Source organism: Solanum pennellii, chromosome 2, assembly GCF_001406875.1.
Source record: "Solanum pennellii chromosome 2, SPENNV200".
Classification (NCBI taxonomy): Eukaryota; Viridiplantae; Streptophyta; class Magnoliopsida; order Solanales; family Solanaceae; genus Solanum; species Solanum pennellii.
Genome location: NC_028638.1, coordinates 42,459,054 through 42,484,350, shown reverse-complemented (window position 1 = coordinate 42,484,350; position 25,297 = coordinate 42,459,054). Strand labels below are relative to the sequence as shown.

Below are 25,297 nucleotides of genomic sequence, written 5' to 3'. Positions count from 1 at the left end.
ACACTTAATTAGTACTAGACAAAATTTAATTAAAGGGAGTACAAATATTGTTTGGAAAACGCTATTACCCTTCATGGAGCAAGTAATATATAGTAACTACTATGATTTCACAACGATATATAAAAGTGTGAAACATTTAGTTTTAATAACTACTCCATATGACAATTATTAATACACGAGAATATGTTTCATTTAATTATATAGTTTCTCCTATTAAAAGCGTTATATATCCACATTAGGAAAACTTCCAGGAAGTTGTTGAGCTGTCCCAATAGAATTTATTGAGCACAGAAATGTCATGGAAAAATTGAGATAAAATGCAATAATGATATGAAAAGGGGACTTAATAATAAATACGAAAAGGAGACGTATCAATGTGAAATTTGACCAAACTGAATATGGGCAAATGATCAATTAAATGTAGAAGAATATGGGTAACTTAGCTATGGTTTGAGACATATGCATAAAGATAAGTAGTTATCCATTAAAAATAATAATAATATAAATATTGGTTGAATAGTTAAATGTGTAATGTTTTCAAACTAAATAAATAAAAAAAGTGTGTTTTTCTTGTAATAACTTAAATATTTAAATGATTTCATCAAATATTAAAATAGATAAAAGTCGTGCATTCATTATTAATTTGTTTTTGTTTTTTTTAATGCAAATACATTTTAAAGATGTAATTATGCTTCGCTAACGTGCTTAAATGGATGTTTGAAGGAAAAAGGACGAGGATTTATTATAAGATAGAGAAGCATTATTAATGGGTAACTTTCATCTATAGCAAACATAAAAGGAAAAAAAGATAAATATACCTTTGAACTATCGTAAATGATATATAGATATCCTTCGTCATATTTTAGGGACATTGGTGTCCCTGCTGTTCAATATCTAGAGCGTATATGCCCTTCAGTCTAACGGAAGACTAAATAGGGACACGTGACACAATTTTATCCATCGATCCGATGTCGGGTCGATGGATAAGATTACAATACGTATATGTCCGTTAGTATAAAGGATATATATATTCTAGTTTTTTGACGGCAGTGGCACCAATGTCCCTAAAGTATGACGGAGGGTATCCGCATACCATTCACAATAGTTTGGGGGTACTTTTGTCCTTTTTCCCAACATAAAATTCATATTTGTATGCTATAGCAAAGTTTGCATGATTGCGCTCCATAATGAATTGAATAAAACGAATTATATAAATTGTATACAATTTGAATTTGTATAAAACGAGAAAGAGAGAAAGGTAAAAGAGACTTGGGCAGGGAAATATTTGTATTGTGTAATTATAAGTATATAGGACGATTATATACGATTTGAATTTGTATAAAATGAAAAGGAGAGAAAGGCAAAAGACACTTGGGCATATAATATACAATTGAATCAAATTGTATAAAACGAGAAAGAGAGAAATTATATACAATTTGAATTTGTATAAAAGAGAAAGAGAGAAAGGCAAAAGAAACTGGGCAGAAGAGTATTTTTATTATATAATTATAAGTGCATAGGACGAAAATATATGTATTTACATGTGTATATACAATTTTCTCTCGCTTTATACAAACATAAACACAATTTATATATTTCGTCTCTATTTGTATAAGCGAGAGAGGTGAGCGAAATTAGGGAGAGTGGCGAGCGTAATATGAGAGAGGGGAGAGAAGGTAACGAAAATATATGTATTTGTACAATTTACTCTCGCTTTATACAAATACAAACACATTTTATACAGTAGTGTTTGTATAAAAAGCGAGAGAGGTGAGCAAGATTATCACGAAATGAAAGTGGTGAGCGAGATTCCACCAAGAAGAGTGGCGAAAATAACTATAGTTTGCTATAGGGTACAATTAAATCAAAGTATACTTATAGTATTTAATTTGAATTAATAATTTACTATTAAATACAATTTTTCCTTAATTAAATCATATATGTTATCTGTAATAATAATTATGTTATATTACTACTTAATATTTAATAGGCTTATAGGACGTAATATAATATCTTAAACATATATGGGATTAATTTTTATCATTTAAGATCCCACACTAAACACTTACTTTGTGCTGGATTTTAATTTTTATCCTTTTGAATAAATATATTTTTACAGAACATAAATATATATATTTTGGTTATAATATTTCATAAATATTTTTACAGAACATAAATATATATTTTGAGGTTATAATATTTCATAAATTATATTTTGTATTTTTAATTAAAAATTAAAATTAAAGATCGAATCATTTAAATAACAAATTATACTATTTAAAGTATTTTAATAGGTATTTATCTAGCCCATTATAGTAGCTAGTGTAAATGAATTCAGTAGGGGTATAGTGCATTAATTTCTGTTGAAGGAGAATATTGAGCCTGTCGTGAGTTTTGGGGAAGAACCCTTAAATATCGTCAATTGATATAATTCATATATATATCTATTGAAAAATAAGAGAACATGAAGTTGTAGTTTTGATAATTAACAAAGCGTCTTGATGATTTGTAGTTCTTGATGTGTGATAAAACATTGTTTATCATCATCAAAAAAGGGGAAAATGTTGGAAAGTAGGAGAACATATAAAGTAGTTTTGATGATTGATAAAGTGAAGGCATAGTTCACTATTAGGTGATTCAGATTCTCAAATGTGACTGCAGACGATCTGTACAATTATGAGGGATTGCGGCAACGAAGAAAAAATGCAAAAATAAAGAAGTAGCAATTCAAGTCAAATAAAGAAAGAAATAAAGAAGTTGCAATTCAAGTCAAATAAGGAAAGAAATAAATATAGACATATTCAAGATGGAAAAAAATTTGCAATTCCTGTCCTTGTAGAAGTTGAAGGCAAATCAAACTCTATAAAAGCATCAAGAAGTTGAAGAAAAAAAGTGTCTTTGCTTACACACAAGTTGGGAGATTTTCCAACAAAGCCTAAACGATAGCTATTGCATATTCACAAAATATATCATCTTGAGAGCAGTAGTTACATACGCAGGCATTCGTCACAGCAACGTAAGGACCAGGTTCACGAGTTCTATTCCACACTAAACAATTGAATGTTGAAGTCTGATCAATTAAAGTCTAGGGTTATTAGTCTTTGTTGATTCGTTCTAAGTTTATTATTGAGTTGTAATAATTCCTAGAATGTGCAACAAGAAGTGAGTTTGACTTCTTGGGGGTAGAGTCTTGAGAGAATTGTAACAAGAAGTGAGTTTGACTTCTTGGGGTAAAGTAAGAAAGAGGTTTAGAGAATTGTAAACAAGAAGTGGATTTGCCTTCTTGGACGGTTAGAGTTAAGAAGAGTTGAGAGTTTTTGTAAACAAGAAGCGAGTTTGACTTCTTGGTGAGTGGAGAGTTTTCAATTATAGTGAATCGAAAAGGGTAGAAGTTTAAATTTAGATTTATTGATTAACTAAGTTGTAAATCTTGAATTAATATAAAACTTCGGTGTGATTTTTCCCTTCCTTGAGTTAGGAAGATTTCCACGATAACACTTTTTGTTTTATTATGTTGCGATAAAATTACAAGAACCAGGTTCTTATATCAGGGTAAAAGTTATTCAATATCTCTTGTATTTTCTTTGGAAAAAATTGTAGAGCAATTTTTTTCCTTTTTAATATACAATTACAACATGACAGCTAGTCGCACAAAGTGGAATTTGAAGAAAACAACATGCCCAAACCTAACTTCTCGCTTAAATGTAAATAGATTATTTTTCAACGGATCTCCAACTCAAGAAAACAATTAAAAACAGTCCTGAAAGAAATTAAGAAGCATTCGATAGTAATTACAAAACAAACACTACAAGAAAACAATACATTAATCAAGGTATAATAAGCAACAAATAATAACAGAAATTGAAGGTTAAAAAATTATAAGAGTAATAAAGCAACAACTAATATAAACGAACAACAAGGCAACATACTGCCACCTACTAACCTAATTTGTGTCCTCTAGTCCACACCCTCTTATCTAATTAGTTCATGTCCTCTGAAACTACGTCATATCCTATCTAATTAACCTGTTACCAATCGATCCTTTTAATAAATATCATTAACAAAATTCCGCCTATGAAATTTTAGGTCCAGCTAAACAAGGAATAATTTTGTGTTTTTGACTATACGATACCTACAATATTCATTTATAAAAGTTGTAATCATAGTGTCAATTATTAATTTGTAGAGTAAGCATTATCGAAAAAGATGAGAATGAAAAAGAGAGTACAATGGACCTAAACCATAAGATGTCAAATAAGGCACATGAATGTTAACATCAGTGGAGGAGAAAGAGAGTTTCACATTCTTTATTTTCCTTTTAACACCTCATATTTGGTTCCTCATTTTTGTCCCTTCATTTAAACATTGCTCTCAAAAATGGTCCACTCCCAACTATGCTTTTTCTACTAACTTTTCATCATTTTGTTGTGCAATTTACACGACAAATATCCTTATCCTTTCAATATTTAACCAAAAGAATTCACGTAAATATAGTTCTTGAAATTATTTATTTTTTTATTTACATTTGGTGAAGACAGACGTTAACAGGGTAAAACACAGTTTACCATAGCAAAGTGCTGTTTGTTTTGGTGCGTGTTTCTAGATTTGATACATAGTGTCCAAAAATTGTCCGTTTTAGTTTTGGACTTCCTTTGGTTCATAATAATTGGGTAACTTATAGATACAGAGCTAATTATTTAGATACACGTTTTTTGTAATACTTTCTTAGTTTCAAAAAAATATCCCTATTTTCTTTTTAGTTTATTTCAAAAAGAATATAATGTTCCCTTTTCTTTTTTGGCAACACTTTAACTTTAACTTTCCACGTGGCATGTTTAAGACCACAAGATTAAAGGGCATTTTGGTACATTTGACATAACTTTAATTTAGGACCACAAGATTAAAAAGTCTACTTTCTTTTCTTAAACTTCGTTCCAAGTCAAACTAGGTCATTCTTTTTTAAACGGAGGGAATATTATATTATGAAACTTATCAGATGTTGGTGCGTCTAGATATACATGTATTTCGAGATACATGGGTTAAAATTAGAATGTATTTTATTATAGATACACTGTATTCAAATGGATTCACATGTATATAGGATACATAAACAAATATCGCTCGCTTCTCTTCCGTCGTGCTTAGCACTCTCGCTTGCGTATTATACATGTTCTCGCTTGTATTATACACAGACAACTCTTGCTTGCTTCCCTTCTGTTCTTGCTTGCCTAACAAAAAACATGTATGTAGGTATATGTGACTTGAATAATAGTATGAAATTATTAATTAAATAATGAGATATAATGAAATTATCTCATACTGTAGAAATAATTCGTAAATATAATAAAAAATATTTATGTAATTAGGTAGTTTAATTTCTCCTTAATTTTATTATAAGGTTCTTGCATTACTATAAACCTTTAATTTTTAAAAAAAAACATATATGTCATAGCATTAATCGTTAGAACAATTGTCGAATTGATAAAATAAAGTCTACTCTTGTCATAAAAACTAAGCCTAGGTTATTTTCCTATCTTGATAAGTCTGTTTCATCATGACAAGTTATTTTCCAGCATAATCTAATTAAGATGACATCTTGGACTTTTCAGATATATAATACTCAACTAAGCATAATTAAAAGAGTCATTTTCATCATAATTGAACTTGTTAGTAAAATATCTTCAAATAATACTCCTACTATATATTATCTTAATATTAAAATAATTAAAGGCTTCGAGATTAGGTTTTTCCATCGATAGGTAAAACGTTTACATAGTCTGTGTTTCTTCTATCTCTTAGTACTTATCATATTTTATGTGGTTTGTTAACTTTTCCTTTTAATTTATGAATAAATATTTCCATCCTCTCATTCACCTACCCAAACACACTGTGCCACCTAAGCTTACAATGTAATGATACTGATATTTTTTCGTCTCAAAATAAGTGTAATTTAGCAAAATTATGTCTATTACGAAATCGATAAATATAATGAGTAGTTTAATTATTAAACTATTCATATTTAATAAATTCTTTTTGCCATAAAATTTAATTGGAATGATATTTTACTTATGTTATTTTATCATTTTAAATATTTTTACCCTTTTAATTAAAAATGGAAAAAAGGTTAGTTTATTTTAAAATAAAGAAGATATTATCAACTTTTAAATTTTCTGATCAAATTCCAATCAAATTTTCTGGTCATTTAGCATTACCGTATACAATTTGTTTTGAATTTTTAAAATAACACTTATTTTGAGATAATTTATTTTTGCTAAACTAACAATTATTTTATGGGCAAAAAGTTAGTATTTCTCTCTCCTTCCCATATTGATTGATCATTATACTAAAATTAATTATCTATCTTATTAAATCAAGAAATCATTAATTAAATTTTTTCTATATTATACTTACAACTAATTCTTATTGGAAGTGTGTTAACAAATTGAAATTTTTTAAAGAAGTTTTTTAAGTTTGAATTAGTAAAGTACTTTTTTTATAATCTCTTAACTATCATCCAGAATGAAAAACGATCAACTAGAATCTAATATTTTTTTTAAAAAAAATAGAATTTGATTCTCACTGTTCGTTATTCTTCCGCTCCCCTTTCCACCAATAAAAAAAATATATTGTAAAAAAAAAAAAAACTCCATAGAAGATCCACGTGAACCTTTGAATTTTTCAATAATTGTATACGCAACAAATTAAATTCTCTAAAATTCAGCGTTCTGCAATTTTTATGTTATCAATCATTCAACTGCAACAGCCCCCACCCAAGTTCCCAAAAAGGAAATAATGAATTGTGGCAATTAATCGACAAAAATAGACCCAAAAATTTCTAGTCTTTTTAAAAATATTAAAAAATCATAAATAATTAAAACTCAATTTTTTTTTTAATTCTAATAACTAAATTAATCGTAATTCAAAATTCATAAATTAAAAATTTCTGACTCCGACTACGAAGGTAAGGGATTCATTAACGCAATCAGCATTTATAGGCAGACATTCTCTACCATTGTCCTAAAATTTACCCTTTTAAAATTAATAATTTCATGATGATGTAAAGTATTTTTTTTTCTTCTCTTAGTTTTACCCTTTATATTTATTTTCCAATATTATAAAAAGAAAGACTAGTTGATAAATATTTGAACTTAGAAAAGGACCCCATGGAACAATGCAGCTCAAAACAAGCTGTTTTTTTGTCTCATACTTTAGGGAATCATATTTATGCTTTTAATATTTAATGAACTTACTATATAGTTTTTTTTATCTATAGCTCCAAATTTTCCAAATCACATTTTTTAACTTGTACCTCTCTTGTTTACCTTTTTTCAGATCAAGTGTGTTCATTCTTTTTCCATGAAATAAAATTTTGTTACACTAAAGAAGTAGCTTATCATAAAGGTTATTATTATTTTCTCTCCACAACAATTTTTTTTTGTTTTACATATTTGGTGAATTGATGTATCATATTAATAGTTCTTCACAACTGAACATTTAAGGTAGAAAAGAGGTTCGATTCCACATTTGGTTCGATATTATAATGAGTGATTGATGTGGTATTTATCTAAGCTTATAAGTTGATTAAAATAATTTAACAATATATTATATTTTAAAATTCATTTACACATTCAGTAGACGCTTAAAATGTTTATAAGCTAAAATCAGAAAAAAAAAATCAAAAGTTGATCGCATTCATAAGAATCTTATGATTTTTTTTCGATTTATAAGTAGTTTTAGTTTAATTAAATATTTTACTAATGATATCTTTTTATAATATCCAAATTAAACATCTAAATTTTAATAATCTCTCTTTTCTATTTCCTTCATTTATTAGTTTTATGTGTAAATGCTTTAACATTTATATTTTCTTCAATTATTTTAAAGATATTAAGTCATTTTTAATATTAAAAGTGCTTATCAACACCTTTTACCAAATATATACTTAATTACATATGATCAGTTTTAACACTTTAATAAAATAAAAAATTATATTTCTATCCAAATAGTCAACTGTTTATTTGTAAAATTAATTTAATCACCTAAAAATGTTGTTTGAATTTGATATTTATCAACTAAATAATACTTTCTCCATTTTAATTTATTTGACATATTTTGATTTGATACATAATTTATGAAGATAAAAAGGATTTTTGAATCTTTTAATAGTTCTAAATTAAAGATATATGATATATTTAATTTTGCTATTTTAAATTAATGTCAATTGAAAAATTAAAGTTAAAGAATTTTATAAAGAAAAGAAACATTTTTTTAAACGAGTTAAAAAAAAAAGTAGGACAAACAAATCGAAACTTAAATCTTTTGTTCATTCTAATGAAGGATGTAATTGTTATTGCCCAGTAGAAGTTAACAAAGTTATTGGAAAACCAGCCCATTGGTTGTTGTCTTCATTTCTATGGCTTTTATCAACCACTCCTAATCTTCTCTCTCTGTTTATCTTGTAAAGTCAAGAAAGAATGTCACTGCACCATTTGTTCACAATCCAATTATCTTTTTTATTCCGATGGCTTCTCTTCAAGAATTACTAGCTGATGAAGGTTTTGAAAAGACTAAAAAAACTCATAGAAAAGTTAAGTTCAAAGACAGAGAAGACTCAAACAACATTGCTCTGCCTATTTACATTTGCCATGACAGAAGATCATCATCACTGGATTTCTCCAAGACTAAATCTCGTAGACCCTTTTCTACTACTACTGCTTCTTCTGTTCATTCGTCACAAAAATCGAATGTTAAGTCCACTCATACTCATGTTGAAGGAAATATTACAAGAAGAGATGAGCCTGCTATTGATGAAATTGCTATAAGAGCAGTGATTTCTATACTTACTGGTTTTGTAGGACAATATTCGAGGGATAAAGATTTTCGCAAAGCTATAAAGGAGAAATGTTATGCTTGTTTTGTGAGAAAGAAGGATGGGATTTTTGCTGATATAGAATTGGCTATTGAGAGTATAGAGAGATTAGTTGATAGTATTGGTGATACTAAAGTTAAGTCATTGCAATATTCTATTAGGCTATTGACAATTGTGGCATCTTTGAATTCCAATAACTCTGGAAATGCCTCAACTTGTGGAATTCCCAATTCTAATCTCTCTGCTTGTGCACAGCTCTACTTATCTATCGTCTACAAGCTCGAAAAAAATGATAGAATTGCAGCTAGGCATCTCCTTCAGGTGTTTGTTGATTCGCCATGTCTTGCTCGGACACACTTGCTTCCTGAGCTTTGGGAGCATTTGTTTCTTCCACACCTTCTTCATCTAAAGATTTGGCATACACAAGAATTGGAAGTTCTATCGAGTTCGGATCATGCTGAAAAGGACAAGCACATGAAGGTCTTAAACAAGCTCTATAATGACCATGTTGATATTGGTACAACAAAGTTTGCTCTCTACTATAAACAATGGCTCAAGGTTGGTGCCCAAGCCCCTGCTGTTCCTTCTGTTCCTTTGCCTTCTAAAGTTGGATATTCGACTTCAAGAAGACGTTCCATGGATTCTGTCACTTCCAATTCCTCCGTCAAGAACAATTCATTGTAAGTTTCATGGTAGAACTGTTCTTTTTTTATGTAATATGCTTCCTTGGATAGTTTTGAGCTTCAAAGTTTTTTTCGTTATCCTGAAGATATCGTGCTGTTTTTGGCCCAATTACGGAGAGGAAATCCATGGATGCTGCAAGAAATGGAATTTGGGACTATGAGGAGGACGAAAAAGAGAAGATTTTATCCATTGGAGATGACTTTAAGCAAAGCAATTACAGTCCAGTGAGTGACCTTTACATATTACCTTTTGTTGATTCTTGAAAGGGTATAATGAGAATTCTAATTATATTCTTGACTTTGACAGAAAAAAACTGTGGTTCATCGAAGATCATCGAGTCAAAGTAATAGAACTCCAAAACATGATCAATGGGATCATACTCATAAAAAATCAGACCGCTTCCCGTATTTCAGTTGTCAAAGTGAGCCTGTGGAGTGCTTGAGAGAAGGAAACAGTAAGATTGGCAGTGTTTCCATCAGAAAGGAAGAAGAAATAATTCCTTCTGTTTCAAATGATCTAAGTAGAGCTATCTTCGCGATTTGCTCCTCAGATAGCTTAAGTGAGTGTGAACTGGCCATCCGTTTGGTGGCAAAATCTTGGCTTGATTCTCATGGAGATCTTGAGACTGTAAAGAGATTGTCCACAACACCAGTGATTGAAGGAATAATGAACGTTTTATTTGCATCCGAAGATGACGAGATCTTGGAACTAGCCATCTCAATCTTAGCAGAACTAGTCACTAGGAAAGAGACGAATGGACAAATCATTCTGAACTCAGATTCACAGCTTGATATTTTCTTGAGACTATTGAGAAGTAGCAGCCTGTTTCTCAAGGCTGCAATTCTGCTTTACCTAGTGCAGCCAAAGGCGAAACAGATGATATCAATTGAGTGGATTCCGTTAGTACTTCGAGTATTGGAATTTGCAGATCAGTTGCAGACATTATTCACGGTTCAACGTAGTCCTCAAGAGGCAGCATATTACTTGCTTGATCAACTTCTTACTGGTTTTGATGAGGACAAGAATTTTGAAAATTGTAGGCAAGTCATTTCACTAGGGGGATTGAGCTTGTTGCTCAGACGAGTTGAAACAGGAAATGTCTCAGAAAAGAGTAAAGTGGCTTCAGTTATGTACTATTGTGTTCAATCTGATGGAAGCTGCAGGCATTACCTGGCCAAGAACTTGAATAAAGATTGTCTTCTTCCCCTTCTATTGCTTCAGAACCAGCACAACACTCGAGGACATGTTTTTGCACTTCTCACCGATCTTCTCTGCATCGATAAGTAAGATTTTCTTGTTAAGCTCTCTTATGCAATCTACTTCTTTTTCTTGCATCTAAATGAACAAGTAATTTTGCATGATGTTACAGGCAAATTCAAAGAATAGAATTCTTACGCGGACTACTAAGTGGATGGGGAATGGTGAACGCCTTGCACATTTTGCTACTCTATCTCCAAAGAGCTCAACAAGAAGAACGCCCCGTTATCTCTGCCATATTGTTACAGCTTGATCTTTTGGTAAGTCTGTTTCCGTTATAGTCCTATCCGATTCAATGAATAATTCGGAAGGAATCCTCATTTAGCTGCAGTCATGCTGCAGGGAGATCCGAACGAGTGCAGTGTGTATAGAGAAGAAGTAATTGAAGAAATTATAAAAGCCTTGGACTGTCAAGTATTCAATGAAAAAGTCCAAGTACAGTCAGCCAGAGCTCTACTTATACTAGGGAGTTGTTTTTCCTATGCTGGAGAGCCAGTAGTGGAGCAATGTCTGTTAAAAGAAGCAGGCTATGACGAAAACGCTGGGGATTCATATCTTGGCAAAAACTTCATCCTTAACAGTTATACAAACCTGGTAAATTCCCCTTCTCATGATCCTTTTTTTCCTGTTCAACTTTAACGAGAACTCGAATTCACCTACTCCTTCAACAAAGTTTCAGAATGAAGAGGAGGAGGCAACAAGAAATTGGCAAAGGAAAACAGCAATAGTGTTGCTAAACAGTGGAAACAAGAGGCTGTTATCTGGTCTTGTAGATTCAATAGCCAATGGAATTCCATGTTTAGGAAGAGCAAGCCTAGTTACTGTCACCTGGATGAGCAATTTTTTCTGTTTCATTGAGGACAAAGGAGTTCAGTCTTTAGTTTATTCGGAGCTGATCCCCGAGCTGATAAAGTTATTGAAGTACAATAATGCTATAGAGGAAAGAGTTCTTGCTTCACTTTCATTACTCAAACTGGCAAACAATTCAGGTATGGGATTTTGCAAGCTATACTATAAAATTGTATGCTCTACCATTAAGAGAAAATTTACCTTGTTACTACTTCCATAATACCTAATTAAACTTTATCACAAAAAAAAAAAAAGAGCACATTTTGAACTTCTTTCACAGAGTTTTGGTCTACTACTTTTTTCAGATTATTTGGCAAAATTGTCTCCATTGGATAAAGAGCTCATAAATGATCTGCATCAACTCTCAGAAGTAACATGGACAGCAAAGGAGCTTGTTTCAATTATTTCAAGCAGCTCAAGGCATCATCAGCAGCTTAATGTACCTTAACAATTTGTTTTTTTTTGTTTAGTCATTCTACCTTGTACATGTCGATGAAGCTAAGCACAGGTTGTCTATATATTAGTCCTTCTTGGAGATAATTTTAGTTATAAGTGAGGCTATTTCTCAACCGCGATACATCTTCTTCTTCATTCTTGAGTAATTCATAAATAGCTTCAGTCGATTGCGAAGCAAGTATTGCCAAAGACTATGGACACAGATAATGCCTCTAATTCTTCAATATACAAAAACAGAAATTACCAAGTCTCTATAACACTTGATGCAAAACTGAGAACAACATTGTAAAGTGAGGTTTTCAAGATTATATGGGGAGAAAACATAGAACTCTGTTACTTGAGAGTATTTAGCACAGTTCAGTTTGTTTTTCTTGTTCAAAATTTTAATAAAAAGCGTAGATCAGTAAGAATCGAATCCATGAAACTAAGAATATTAAGTATATTGAACTGAATTACGATACAAAACGTATGATTCAAGGCTCAGTCAATCAAATATCAGTTTAATCTACTTCACATCCTTACAGAGAAATATCCTTCTATTTTTGATAAGTGGGATGAGCTTACTTCTATGCTGTAATGTAAATAACTTCTGTCAATATTTCTGCTGTAACTTTTCTGCATAATAGTTATGTATCGTTTGAATTATGTTCCAAATGGTTTGAAATCTCATAGTTAAATACGCATGAGTACCATAAGAACCAAAAAGTCCTCTTGCGTGTATAGCCTTAGTAATCTCGATTTTGGAATTTGAAGATACTGCTGTAAAAGGTTCCCAAAAGGAAAGACAGAACGCAAACCACATTGAATATAGAGACTAGTAGTAGCTCAAAAACAAGTACATTAAACGAAATTCAACTTTTTCTCTCACAACACATATTAGAAAGCATCACACAATTTAAGTAGACATACTGGGCAGTGGCCTCCAGCTCCAGACACCCCCAAAGTAAATAAAACCATTATGACACAGAAAATAAAAGAAGCATGAAATCCCATTAGAAACTCCAACGAAAAGGGCATCTCCAAAATGTAGACAACCATCTCCTCCCCAGTGTGGGAATGGTGAAAGAGATCAAAGAGCTAACCGGACTGTCATCAAACGAAAAACATTATGTCCTTCAAATCATGGTGCAAATCATAAAATTCTTGTGCAAATGAGTCAATCGGTGAAGATGATGAGGATGAAGCTTCAGAGGATGAAGTCGTAGACCTAGGAGATTTCATCTCCATAAGCACCTCTTGGAACATCCGTCCCCTGTAAGCAACAAGGTCTGCATAGTAAACTGGTGGAACAAGTGAAACAGGTTTAGTGCACCGTGCAAAAGTGAAGCACATGTTGTATATAAGACGTTGTAAATCGACAGATATGAAGCCATTCTCATCATATAGAACATGATAGTGAGTTGCCTTGCTAGTACCCAACTGTCCATAGTGGCTGCAAAGATAGAAGTCAAAACCAGATGGATGAACAATTTGTGTATCCACAACAGTACCCGGAGACACATTTCCCACCTTAGAAAATAGTCGTGTATGGTGTCTCTTCTGAGCCACAACAAGAGTGATTGCTGGTTGATACTTATTACTTTCGTATATAGCGTTAGCCAGATCAGTCAACTCTTCGTTGAGTACCATATCAAACTGACTGTCACTCACACCATCACGGAAAACAACAATTTTGTTTGGTTTAACAGAGTTGCGTTTCTCATAAGTAAGAACTAGGTCTTTACACATTTTCCCAAACTCTACAATCTTTTCAGTCCTGGATTTCTGTGGAGAAACTCTAGCGGCATATTTATTAGCAGCCGGCCAGTTGATGGTGGCAACAACAGCTGCTATGGATGGATATTTGTCAGCATCCTTGCCAGCAGGATGATTAACATCAGCTCCAATGAACATGACATTGTCATCACTTCCGAAATTAGGGAGTCTTTCCATAAGTTCCATATTGCTGCCCCCAAGTTTTGCATTAATCTTCATACAGAGGTTGGCAATATATTGATTATGTCCCTTGTTGGCATTAGAAGACAAGCAACACTGGGTTACAATGCCAATTTTTGTCTCAGATACCCACTTAAGATACTTGTACCCATTATGCTTTGATGTCATAACACAAAGTATCATTTGAAGTTTACCCTGTAATTTTTTTTCAGCTGCATCAGTCACAACTTTGAGGAGATTTTCAACCTTGCCAACAGTAGAGAGCTCATTCATGTCAGTTAAATGTACTACAGCAGGGATGACCATATTAATACTCAATTGCCTGCACTGATCTTTCAATTTCACGACAAATTGATCAACTTGTAGCTTCAACGAATCCCTGCATCCCTTAGAGCTAAAATCTATCAAAGCCCATCGTTGAAGTGCCTTGCCTTCCACCACAGATTTCCCAACAAGGTTCCACTGGCACTTATCATTCAAATTAGGTGGATTTTGACTGCCTAGCTTCAAAACAGGGACAGGAAGAACACGACCCGAAATTTGGGTCATGTTGTCATCAACACGAATCTTAAAATTACCGGGAATAGTCCTGCAATAATCAATTGAAAAAAATATTGTAATGCTAACATATATCATCAATAAGTTCATGATGACAGTGAATAAATTGACGATCTAAACTAAGTAAAGCAAGGAAAGATACCCAAACAGAAGATTAGAAATGAAATACATAGATTGCAACATAAGTGTATCAATATCCACCTACACTTTATGAAATGTATATACTCTATAACGAAAGAAAACCAACCCATAGACTGCCGCACATTTAACAAGAGGAAGCATCAAAATCTCAGAAGAAAACACATAAGCTACAAAAGAAATTTAAGGAATTTCACATACATGCGCGGCCCATCTTCAGCCAGTACCGTCTCACGTATTAACTCCCTTCTGGTTTTGGGTTCAAGGGAGGTTGTTTTCAAAAGATCCTTAGGAAATCGTTGTCCCTCAACCAAGTCACAGAATTCCATCGGGACATAGTTGTCCTTATCACCTTTTCCAATATTTAGTGAAGGTAAATGCCTGTTCTTAATTTTAGGGGTATAATTTTTATCGAAGTAGTCAACAAGCAAAACCTCCTCTCCCGTATCTTGAAGTTTAAATTTAACAGTACGAGTTTCTCCTGGAAGTAGCTCCTTAATAACAAACTTCTGCTTGTTAGGACGATGAGTTACTTTGACTTTCAGACCAACCAATAAATCACTTGCACCTGCTCTTGTATACTTGAAAATGTCGTCTATATTTTTCCCATAATATTTCTCAAGAAAGTCTATCACTGGAATTTGTTCCTGGATTACCAAGAGTTCTGAGTAATCTAAGCACAACGCAAGACCTTCAGATGTTAGCTTTAGGCTCTGCTGAAAACCTTTACGTGCAGCAACCCCGCCATTAAAAGATGTGCGAGCATTGTTAGAGTAGAAACAACGACCTACAGAAATCCTGCACCTCCTAGGATTTTCTTTCATAACCAAATCCATTCCTTGCAGTACATCACGCGGAATAATATTCTGGAGGCTTCGTCTCAAATATTCAGTCACGTTGTCAAGTTGTAATTGAGCAACAAGCTTGAAGGTAAGTATGTACTTGTATTCCTTAGCATCATCCCCAACAGAGCAGTTCACAGTTAAAGGCTTAGCAGGAAGATCAACAGCACTGTAAATGTTCCTAATACCGTCATATGCAGTTTTATCACAAGGAAATTCAGCAGGCTTATCCATCAACCACTTTTCTCTTATCTTATGGAGATCAAACTTGTCTGTTACTGACTTCCCAGGCTGATTCCCATCAACCTTTTGTACATCCACATCATAATGCAAAATGATAGTCCCGTCATTAAAATCAACAGGAAAGTGATTAGCATGCAGGCTAACAGACTCGTCAGAAGTGTTTCCACCATCAGGTCGTCCCATAGGTTCACGTTTTTTTGAATCCTTCAGAGTTATGTTCCCCAGAAGAACTGGAGCATCTGCCCACAAAAATAGTACAGTGCATTTTAAGAAATAATCAATGTTGACATGCATAATATATATGTTACTCCATTTGCAGTGAGCTAATAAAAAAGAAAATACAGGTCTGCACATGATAATTACTCATTTATTTGAAAACAAATATACAGAAACACCTGTATATGAATTTTAAACTTTTAACCAAAACGCTAGTTCAATCTCTGAAAAATACAACTTCAATTAATTCTTTAATGCTGTAAAAAATTTCAGTTCAATGCTAAATAATACTCTACCCTTTTGTTGTTGTTGTGGCGGTGGTGAAGCAGTACCAACACCTTTTCTGGCCGCATTGAGCCAATTCATACGAGTAGCTGCCGGAGTCTGACTAACCAGCTGATTTTCCGGAGCCACAGTCTCAGTAAACTGATGCTGATCCGATGGCCTGGGCTGGTTAGATGAAGATGAACCCATCTGAAACCCATCCCTTCCACCACGACCACGTCCACGGCCTTGTTCCTGTTCGTGCTGAACACGAGCACGGCCTTGTTCCTCTTCGTGCTGACCACGAGCACGGCCTTGTTCCTCTTCGTAGTAAGCACGAGCACGGTATTGGCTCGGGTCGTAGTAACCACGAGCAGGGCCTTGTCTCTGTTCATTGTAACCAGGAACACGATCAGAATTACGACCACGTTTACGGTCTCCACCACGTCCGTTGTTGTTTCCACGGTCCATTTGCGAGTATTTTTTAAGCTAAGAGAGAAAGAAAACTAGCAACAGTAAATTCTTGTAAAGTTTTTGCGTTGAGAATGATGAAGTTGATTGAGCTTAAGTAAATACTCTATATATCGTATCGACAGAGACGAAAAAAGGACGATTGCAGGGAAAAGTGAGTGGATGAATTCATGCATGCAATTGACCTTTTAGTCCCTATAAGGTTTGTTGAATAAAACACAAAATTATTCGGCCTTTGTCTTCCAAACTTTTGGGGTTGAGGGTAGTTTTGGTATTTAATCATTTGGATGAAGTTAGTGGGCAAGGAAAAAGTGGTTACTGGTGAACAAATACAACGACTACGTACTCGACTTGTCAGTGACACTGTAAAACGCTGCAACGGAAAAATAATTACCCATTCCATTGTTAAATTATAAAAAATCTCATTTTTTCTGATTTTATTTTTACTTATGCTAAATTAAGATTTTAATCCCTAAGTTATTGCTAAATGGGAAAAGGGTCTGATATGAGCCACTTTTATAACGAGGGGTATATCAGCACAAAGTTGAGGGGTATATCAGACCCTTTTCCCTTGCTAAATTAAGATTTTAATCCTTTGTATTCTTTTGCTAAGCAAATTTAATTTTTGCTTCAATTATGACGTACTAATTCTTTCCAATTACTTCTCCTCAAAGTCTATTTCAAATAACTATTTTTATATATAATGTCAAAAATTAAAAAAAAATGATCACAAGTATTAAAGGAGATTATACCCATCTTAATTTGATGTTGTACTTGATTTATTCATTTGTTGACTTTGTAATTTGCATTTTTTTTATCACAATTGGGAAAAATTGATAAAGTAAAAAAGATAATATCAATAACATGTAATGAAAGATATAAAAACTCTCAAATATGATTTACATGCAATTAAATGCAAGTATTTGGGGTTGTAGACTAAATAAAAAACTAAAGTTTTAAGTACCTGACAAAGAAATTTTTTATTGTCCGCTATCATCGCTGATAAATAATTCTTCAAATAAATAATTTCTCTAAAATACTAAGAGTTCATATTCTAAATAGGAAGTTTTCTAGTGTCTTATCATGTTAATTTCGGTGAGAATTTTATTCATATTCCTAATAGCATATGTGCACTTCTCTTCCAGATTAATTATATTTCAAATTCAGGATAGTATTGATATATTATCCGTTTTATTTTATTTATTAAATTTAATATTTTATTTTTATTTTTTATGTACTAAGGAATGTTGTCACCAAAGCTTTACTTTTTCGAATTTCTATGATATATTTTTATATCAAGAACTTCAAATAAAAATGAGGATATCTTATCCATATATCATGATCCTTGTTTTAATAAATATGACATACTTATCTATTAGAATTATATACATATTATTATAAAAATACAAATGGAGTAAAATTGTACATGAGATAATTAACACAAAAAAAAAAAAATGAAACGATAAATCGTATTTGGCCTAAGGCGCCTTACCTTGTTTATAAGATTATAAAACCTCTTTTTTTTTTTTTTGGATGTTGCTTGTGGATAGTTTTAGTGACTGGATGGTATAATATTATATTAAGGTCCCTCAAGTTTTTTTTTTTTTTCAGTAAGGGAAAAACACAAAGTGAGAAAATGTTATCACATTGAATAACTGAGAGAGAGACATGAACACAAATTTATTAACAACTTGACTCGGAATACATAATACGGGACATGTAAAAGTAAATTATTAAAACATAATCAAACCATTAAGACATCAATCCATAGAGAATAAAAGAAGCATGAAATCCCATTAGAAACTCTCCAAAATGTAGACAATCATCTCTTCCCCAGTGTGGTCAAAAAAGTGTGCCATCAGACAAAAAACATAATGTTCTGCAAATCAGGCTGCAAATTATAAAATCTTTGTTCAAATGAGGCAGGTGAAGTTGTAGAGCTAGAAGCGTTCATCTCCATAACCACCTCTTGGAACATCCGTCCCCTGTAAGCAACAAGGTCTGCGTAGTAAACTGGTGGAACAAGTGAGACAGGTTTAGTGCATCGCGCAAAAGTGAAGCACATGTTGTATATAAGACGTTGTAAGCTGTCAGAATTGAAACCATTCTCATCCCATAGAACATGATAGTGAGTTGCCTTGCTAGTACCCAACTGTCCAAAGTGGCTGCAAAGATAGAAGTCAAAATCAAATGGATGAACAATTTGCGTATCCACAACAGTACCTGGAGGCACATTTCCCTCCCTAGGAAATAGTCGCGTATGGTGTCTTTTCTGAGCCACAACAAGAGTGATTTCAGGTTTATACTTGTAACGATCGTATATATCTTTTACCAAATCATTCAACTCTTCATTGAGTACCATATCAAATTGACTCCCACTCACACCATCACGGAAAACAACAATTTTGTTTGGTTTAACCGAGTTGAGTTCCTCATAAGTACGAACTAGGTCTGCACACATCTTTCCAAACTCTAGAATCTTCTCAGTCCTGTGTTTCTGAGGACAAACTCTAGCAGCATATCTATTAGCAGCTGGCCAGTTGATGGTGGCAACAACGGCTGCTATGGATGGATATTTGTCAGCATCCCGGGAAGTAGGATGATTAACATCAGCTCCGATGAACATGACATTGTCTCCATTTCTAAAATTAGGGAGTCTTTGCATAAGTTCCATATTGCTGCCCCCAAGTTTTGCATTAATCTTCATACAGAGGTTTGCAAGATACTGATCCTGTCCCTTGTTGGCATTAGTAGACAAGCAACACTGGGTTACCACGCCGATTTTTGTCTCAGATACCCATTTAAGATATTTGTACCCATTATGCTTTGATGTCATAACACAAACTATCATTTGAAGTTTACCATTGATTTTCCGTTTAGCTGCATCAACCACAAAATTGAGAAGTTTTTCAACCTTGCCAACTTCAGAGAGTTCATGCATGTCAGTGAAATGTACTTCAGCAGGTTCTTCCATATTAATACTCAATTTGATGCACCGATCTCTCAATCCGAAGACAAACTCGTCAACTCTTAGCCGGTTGCGTTCCTTATAGCTAAAATCTATCAAAGCCCATCGTTGAAGTGCCTTGCCTTCCACCACAGATTTCCCGACAAGGTTCCACTGGCACTTATCATTCACACGAAGTGGACTTTGACCGCCTAGCTTCAAATCAGGGGGAGGAAGAACACGACCGACAACACCGGTCATGTTCTTATCAACTTTAATCCCAAAATTATCGGTGATAGCCCTACAATAAACAATTGAAAATTACAAGGAAAAACAAAAGATGCGAATTACATATATCAGTATTTCATCAACAAACTCATGATGCATACAACAACATATCAAGTTAGATCCCGCAAGACCTTGCCATTACTTCATGGAGATAGAGAGGTTGTTCCGAAAGAGCCTTGCTCAAATGAAAACATCAAGCCCTCAAAATCTATAACAGACCCAGCTAGCAAGACAACCATAGGATGAGGCAAAAAGGCAGCTTACTAAGAATTACCATTCATAAATTTCTCATTTAAAAATACAACAAAAATTAGAAGATAAACTACTAACTACTATTTCAACAAAATGTGCAAGCTCCATAAATGAAGCCATAACAAACATGCAAGCCAAGATAACCACACATAAAAGCAGAGAAATTAAATCCATGATATTTCATCACATGGAGTAGTAGTAGTTTTTTTTTTAATTTTCTAGTCGGAAAGAAGGAATTCAAGAGAAAGCATAACACATATTTAAGGAATTCACATACCCGCACGGCCCATCTTCAGCCTTTACCATTTCACAAATTGCCTCCTTTCTCTCGTTGGGTCGAGCTAATGACATGTTCTTCAAAAACATAGCAGAATCCTTGTCCAACTCCTCCTTAGGAAACCGTTGTCCCTCAACCAAGACACAGAATTCCATCGGGACATAGTTTATCTTACTACCTTTTCCAACATCTAATGAAGGAAAATCCTTGAACTGAATCTCCCGCTGATATTTATCCCTGAAGTATTCAACAAGAAGAACATCCCTTGGGGGATCTTTGCCTTCTGGATCTTCAAGGGGGAAAGTAATTTCACTAGTTTTGCGATCCGTTAGCTTCTTAATAACAAACTTCTGGCTTGTACGACGATGATTTACTGTGACTTTCAAACCCTTTAATGCATCATGTGCAGCTTGATGGTTGTACTTGAAAATATCTTCTTTACGTATTTGAAAATAGTCCCTCAGATAGTCTAGCACTGACATTGGTTTCCGGAGTGCCAAGACTGAGTAATCTAAGCACAACGCCAACCCTGCTTCTGTAGGCTTTAAGCTCTGCTGAAAACCTTTATATGCAGCAAACCCGAATCTAAAGTCTTTATGAGGATTCTTAGAGTAGAAACAACGACCTACAGAAATCCTGTGTCTAGAAGGATTATCTTTCATAAACAAATCCATTCCTTGCAGTATATCACGAGGAATATACGAAAGGTTTCCACTCAAATATTGTTCCAGCTTCCTAAGTTGTAATTCAGCAACAAGGTTGATGGTAATGTCATAAGTGCGTGACTTAACATCTTCCCCGTCAGACCAGTTCACAGCAAAACACCCAGTAGGAAGTTGAACAGCACTGAAAATGTTCTTGTTACCGTCATATGCAGTATTATCTAGGGGAAATCGAATAGGGTCATCCTCGCACAGCTTTGCTCTTATCATATGGAGAACAGACTTGTTTGTTAGATTCTTCACAGGCCGATTCTCATCAGCCTGTTGTTGAATATTCACATCATAATGCATAATGGTAGAGTGGGGATCAAATGTAACAACAAAATGATTAGCCAGCAGCTCAATTTGCTTTACACAATTTTTTCCAGTATCAGGTCGTGTGACTGGTACACGTTTTTCCTTAGAACTTTCTGATGAACTCGCTTCTGTAATTTTCAGGGACCCCATATCAACATGAACAGGATCTGCCCACACAAATACAGAAATATATTAAAATTATATATTAATCCTTTATAATAAAATAACTACTCATATGTGTTATTTTATTCTCGTTAACCCATCATAATTTATCAATTTATTACTTGTATGTTTATAATTTATATAATAATATCATTTCAGGCCTCTACCTCTCATTATATTTCTCCATTGATCATTTGTCAAACGACATTCTATTTATTATATTCAAAAATATGAAGAAATCAAATCCTATTCACCATTAACGATAAAATATAAGTTTAAATAGTCAGTCAACTAATAATTTGCTTAAAAGGAATTAATTTTAAGGATTGCATTTCAATTAGTAAGAAATAAAGAAAATAGATTATAATAATAAGAAGAAGAAAGCAAGGTATGAGTTAATACCAGAAGATTGAGGACGATCCACAACCTCCTGTGGCGGCGGCGGCGGCCGGGCCCAAGCAGTAGCAACTCCACCACCACTACCCTGTTGCTGTGGCTGCTGCGGTGGTGGTCGGGCCCAAGCAGTGATTGGAACACCACTACCCTGCTGTTGTGGCCGTTGCCAAGCGTTACCACCACCACGTTGGACCGGTTGGTTGACCCAAGTACCACCACGACCCGGCGGAGCTCCACGAAACTGATATTGACCCGACCCCCTTGGCTGATTCCCCCATTGCTGTGGAGGCTGATGAAATGAACCCATTTGGGGCCCACTCCTTCCACCACCGACATGGGGCCCACCCCTTCCACCACCAATATGGGGCCCACCCCGACCACGGTTACCTCTGCCCCTGCCGGTGTTATCGCCGCCACCACGTTGGTAGTTTCCACGGTCCATTTTGTAACTTCACTAATAGAAACAGAGAAAGTTAATTAGCAACTATAAATTCTTTTAATTTTGGCCGAATACATCCACAACCTCTTAAACTTGTCATCAAATTTCTCTTGAAACATTCAAAATATAACGATTGAAGATGAAGTTCTATACACTTCTGACTCATATTTGGGAAAATCCTTATGCTTGTCCTCAAATTTCTATTACAGAGATAAACTAACTACTTAATAGTATGCATTAACCTCAATAACGAGGAAAACCTCGTGCATGTTCCAAATAATGTTGATTAGTGTATAAACAAAGGTCAAAGGAGACAATTTTATGGTATTAACTTATCTAATGGAAGTTTCTGAATACATACAAAAACTTTTCTAAAATTAGAATTGGAAGCTTTTGAATACATAAAAAAAACTTTTCTAAAAAATTAAAATTAAAAGTATCTAATAAGAACACTTTATTATGTATATTAAATTCTTAATAAAAACATGTCATAATATAAATGACTTACTGAATATTTATTCACAAGTAGGGCTATTAAGGTATTCCGTCTTTACTTTTTGCTAAGCATAGTTAAATGACGAAAAAGAAATATTTTTCAATATTGACAACCAAACAATTTAAATAGTTTCTTAATTAAAAAAAAAAATTGGGGTTGAGGGTAGTTTGGGTATTAAAATGTTGGATGGATAAAAGTACACATAATAATAATTATTATTATATTATAATGTCAAAACTTTAGAATGTCACCAGTGTTAGAGGAGATTAAACCAGCTTAAATGATATATACTTGATTTATTCATTTGTTGACTTTGCAATTTGCATTTCTTACGAAACGGAGGAAAAAAATTGATAAAGTGAAAAAGAAAGAACATGTAATGAAAAATATAAAAGCTTTCAAAAATAATTTACTTGTACTAATATTTACTTTAGACTAATAAATATGAAAATAAAATTTTAAGTACCTGAAAAGGAGTTTTTGATTATCTTTTTTTAACTGCTTGTTTTTTTTTTATTTCATGGGGTGACTATTTATATAGTGGAAGAGCATCTGCTTCTCATTGCAATTAAAATTATTTCATATTTATTTTTCATCTATATGGAGAAATTTTTGTTTTTCTATTTTGTTTCTCACTCGGTTTTTAATTGTCTTGATATGATTTTTTATATTAAAAAACATGAATTTGAGATCTTTGATAAAGAGTGGATCGACCTCGTTACATCATCACAATCTATATTGATTTTGATTCATATTATAAATATGATGTATTTCAAGTTTCTTTCCATATTAATTCAAAGAAGAATTTATTTCATACTTCTAATAGGATATGCTCGCTTTTTTTTCATATGAATAATATTTCAAGTTCATGATAGTTTCTATATATTATTCGCTTAATTCATGGAATTAGATATTTTTTATTTTTAATGCTGTATTAGATGTTTCTATTGAGATTTCAGCTATCCGAATATGCGCTATAAGTTATTTTCCTATTAATTCAGATAAGAATTTTATTCATATTCCTATTAGGATATGTTCACTTTTCTTCCGTATTAATTATATTTCAAGTTAATGGATAGTGCATGTATATTATCCATTTTAATTCATTGAATTTGATTTTTTTTTATTTTTCACGTGATATTTAGTGTTTTTATCAATGTTTTGACTATCTAAATTTACATTATGAGATTTTCTTTCATAAATAAATATCATATCAAAGTCTCTAAATAATGTGACAAGTCCTTTTCATCTATTATGATCCTTATAAATAAATATGACATATCTTTGATCAGAATTACGAATTACTATAAAAATATTTAAAACAACCCAACAGAGTAAAATTGTTAAAGAAAGTTTTAACCAAAAAAATAAATAAATAGGAAATGAATAAGTCTTATTTGGCCAAAACATCTACTAAGTTAACTTACCTTATTTGGCCAAATAATATAAGGTGACTTGCCCTTTTTTAAGACTATAAAACCTCTTAACATATTAAAAAAAAATAATTCTAACCCTCAATATTAATTACCCTCAAATCATTTATTTCTTATAATGTATCGTATTGTTATCTTATATTTAAATTATTACATTATATAATTTATTTTTAATTTTATTTTTTATTTTATCACTTTAGTTTTATGTATTCTTATAGTAAAAATTAATAATATTAAATTATAAAGATTTAATCAATATAATGAAGGGGACAATTTAAGTTAGAATAAAAGAGCATATGATGTGGCTTTTTATTAGATTTTAGTTAGATTAGACAAGTTTATTTGTAGGTTGTCTGATTTATTTGAATCTTCCCTCTGCACTTCGTTTTTTCTTTTAGCAAGTAGTGAAGTGAATCACTCATCTCTTCTCCTTATCAGCTCATATAGAATAGGTGGATAAAACTTATCTGCATCGATTGTTTATATCAAGCTAATAATTATATGTCATATGTTAATATTTATTATTCATTTTATTTTATTAAATTACATTATAATGAAAATTGTATTGATCTATTGTAAATATCTAGTGTGAATAATCTTTTTTTTGAGTAGAAGTATTGTTTTTGTCTATTTGTTCTTTCTCCTCAATTCTCATTTAACGATAAGTAAAAAGTTGTTATATTTTTTGTGTGCTCATGATTATATTTTAATGATGTAGTTCATTTGCTTCAATAATGTTGAAGACAAGTGTGACAAATAATGACGATGAGATCAGCGGTAAGAAAAGTCCTGTCTTATTTTTTCTT

The 25,297-nt window shown here is 32.7% G+C and overlaps 3 protein-coding genes across 4 annotated transcripts; 1 reads left to right on the top strand and 2 right to left on the bottom strand.

Annotated features, from left to right (window-relative positions):
- The first annotated feature begins 8,351 nt into the window (after positions 1-8,351).
- Positions 8,352-12,282, top strand: LOC107011095 (putative E3 ubiquitin-protein ligase LIN). Of its 2 annotated transcripts, none has more exons than XM_015210433.2 (7): positions 8,352-9,549; positions 9,639-9,777; positions 9,860-10,836; positions 10,923-11,070; positions 11,153-11,404; positions 11,490-11,799; positions 11,965-12,282. In XM_015210433.2, exons 1-7 carry the CDS (start codon positions 8,522-8,524, stop codon positions 12,105-12,107), a joined length of 2,997 nt encoding a protein of 998 aa, XP_015065919.1. In that variant the 5' UTR covers positions 8,352-8,521; the 3' UTR covers positions 12,108-12,282. The 2 variants fall into 2 exon arrangements, with proteins under 2 accessions (XP_015065919.1, XP_015065918.1); XM_015210432.2 differs by having other exon boundaries at positions 11,484-11,799.
- A 623-nt stretch (positions 12,283-12,905) lies between these two features.
- LOC107010598 (protein argonaute 2-like) lies at positions 12,906-16,866 on the bottom strand. The gene is made up of 3 exons (XM_015209879.2): positions 16,344-16,866; positions 14,948-16,070; positions 12,906-14,639 (listed from the first exon to the last, which is right to left on the bottom strand). Exons 1-3 carry the CDS (start codon positions 16,780-16,782, stop codon positions 13,208-13,210), a joined length of 2,994 nt encoding a protein of 997 aa, XP_015065365.1. The 5' UTR covers positions 16,783-16,866; the 3' UTR covers positions 12,906-13,207.
- A 1,581-nt stretch (positions 16,867-18,447) lies between these two features.
- On the bottom strand, positions 18,448-22,941 carry LOC107009565 (protein argonaute 2-like). Its single transcript, XM_015208907.2, has 3 exons — positions 22,130-22,941; positions 20,547-21,732; positions 18,448-20,030 (listed from the first exon to the last, which is right to left on the bottom strand). Exons 1-3 carry the CDS (start codon positions 22,563-22,565, stop codon positions 18,641-18,643), a joined length of 3,012 nt encoding a protein of 1,003 aa, XP_015064393.1. The 5' UTR covers positions 22,566-22,941; the 3' UTR covers positions 18,448-18,640.
- Between the last annotated feature and the right edge of the window lie 2,356 nt (positions 22,942-25,297).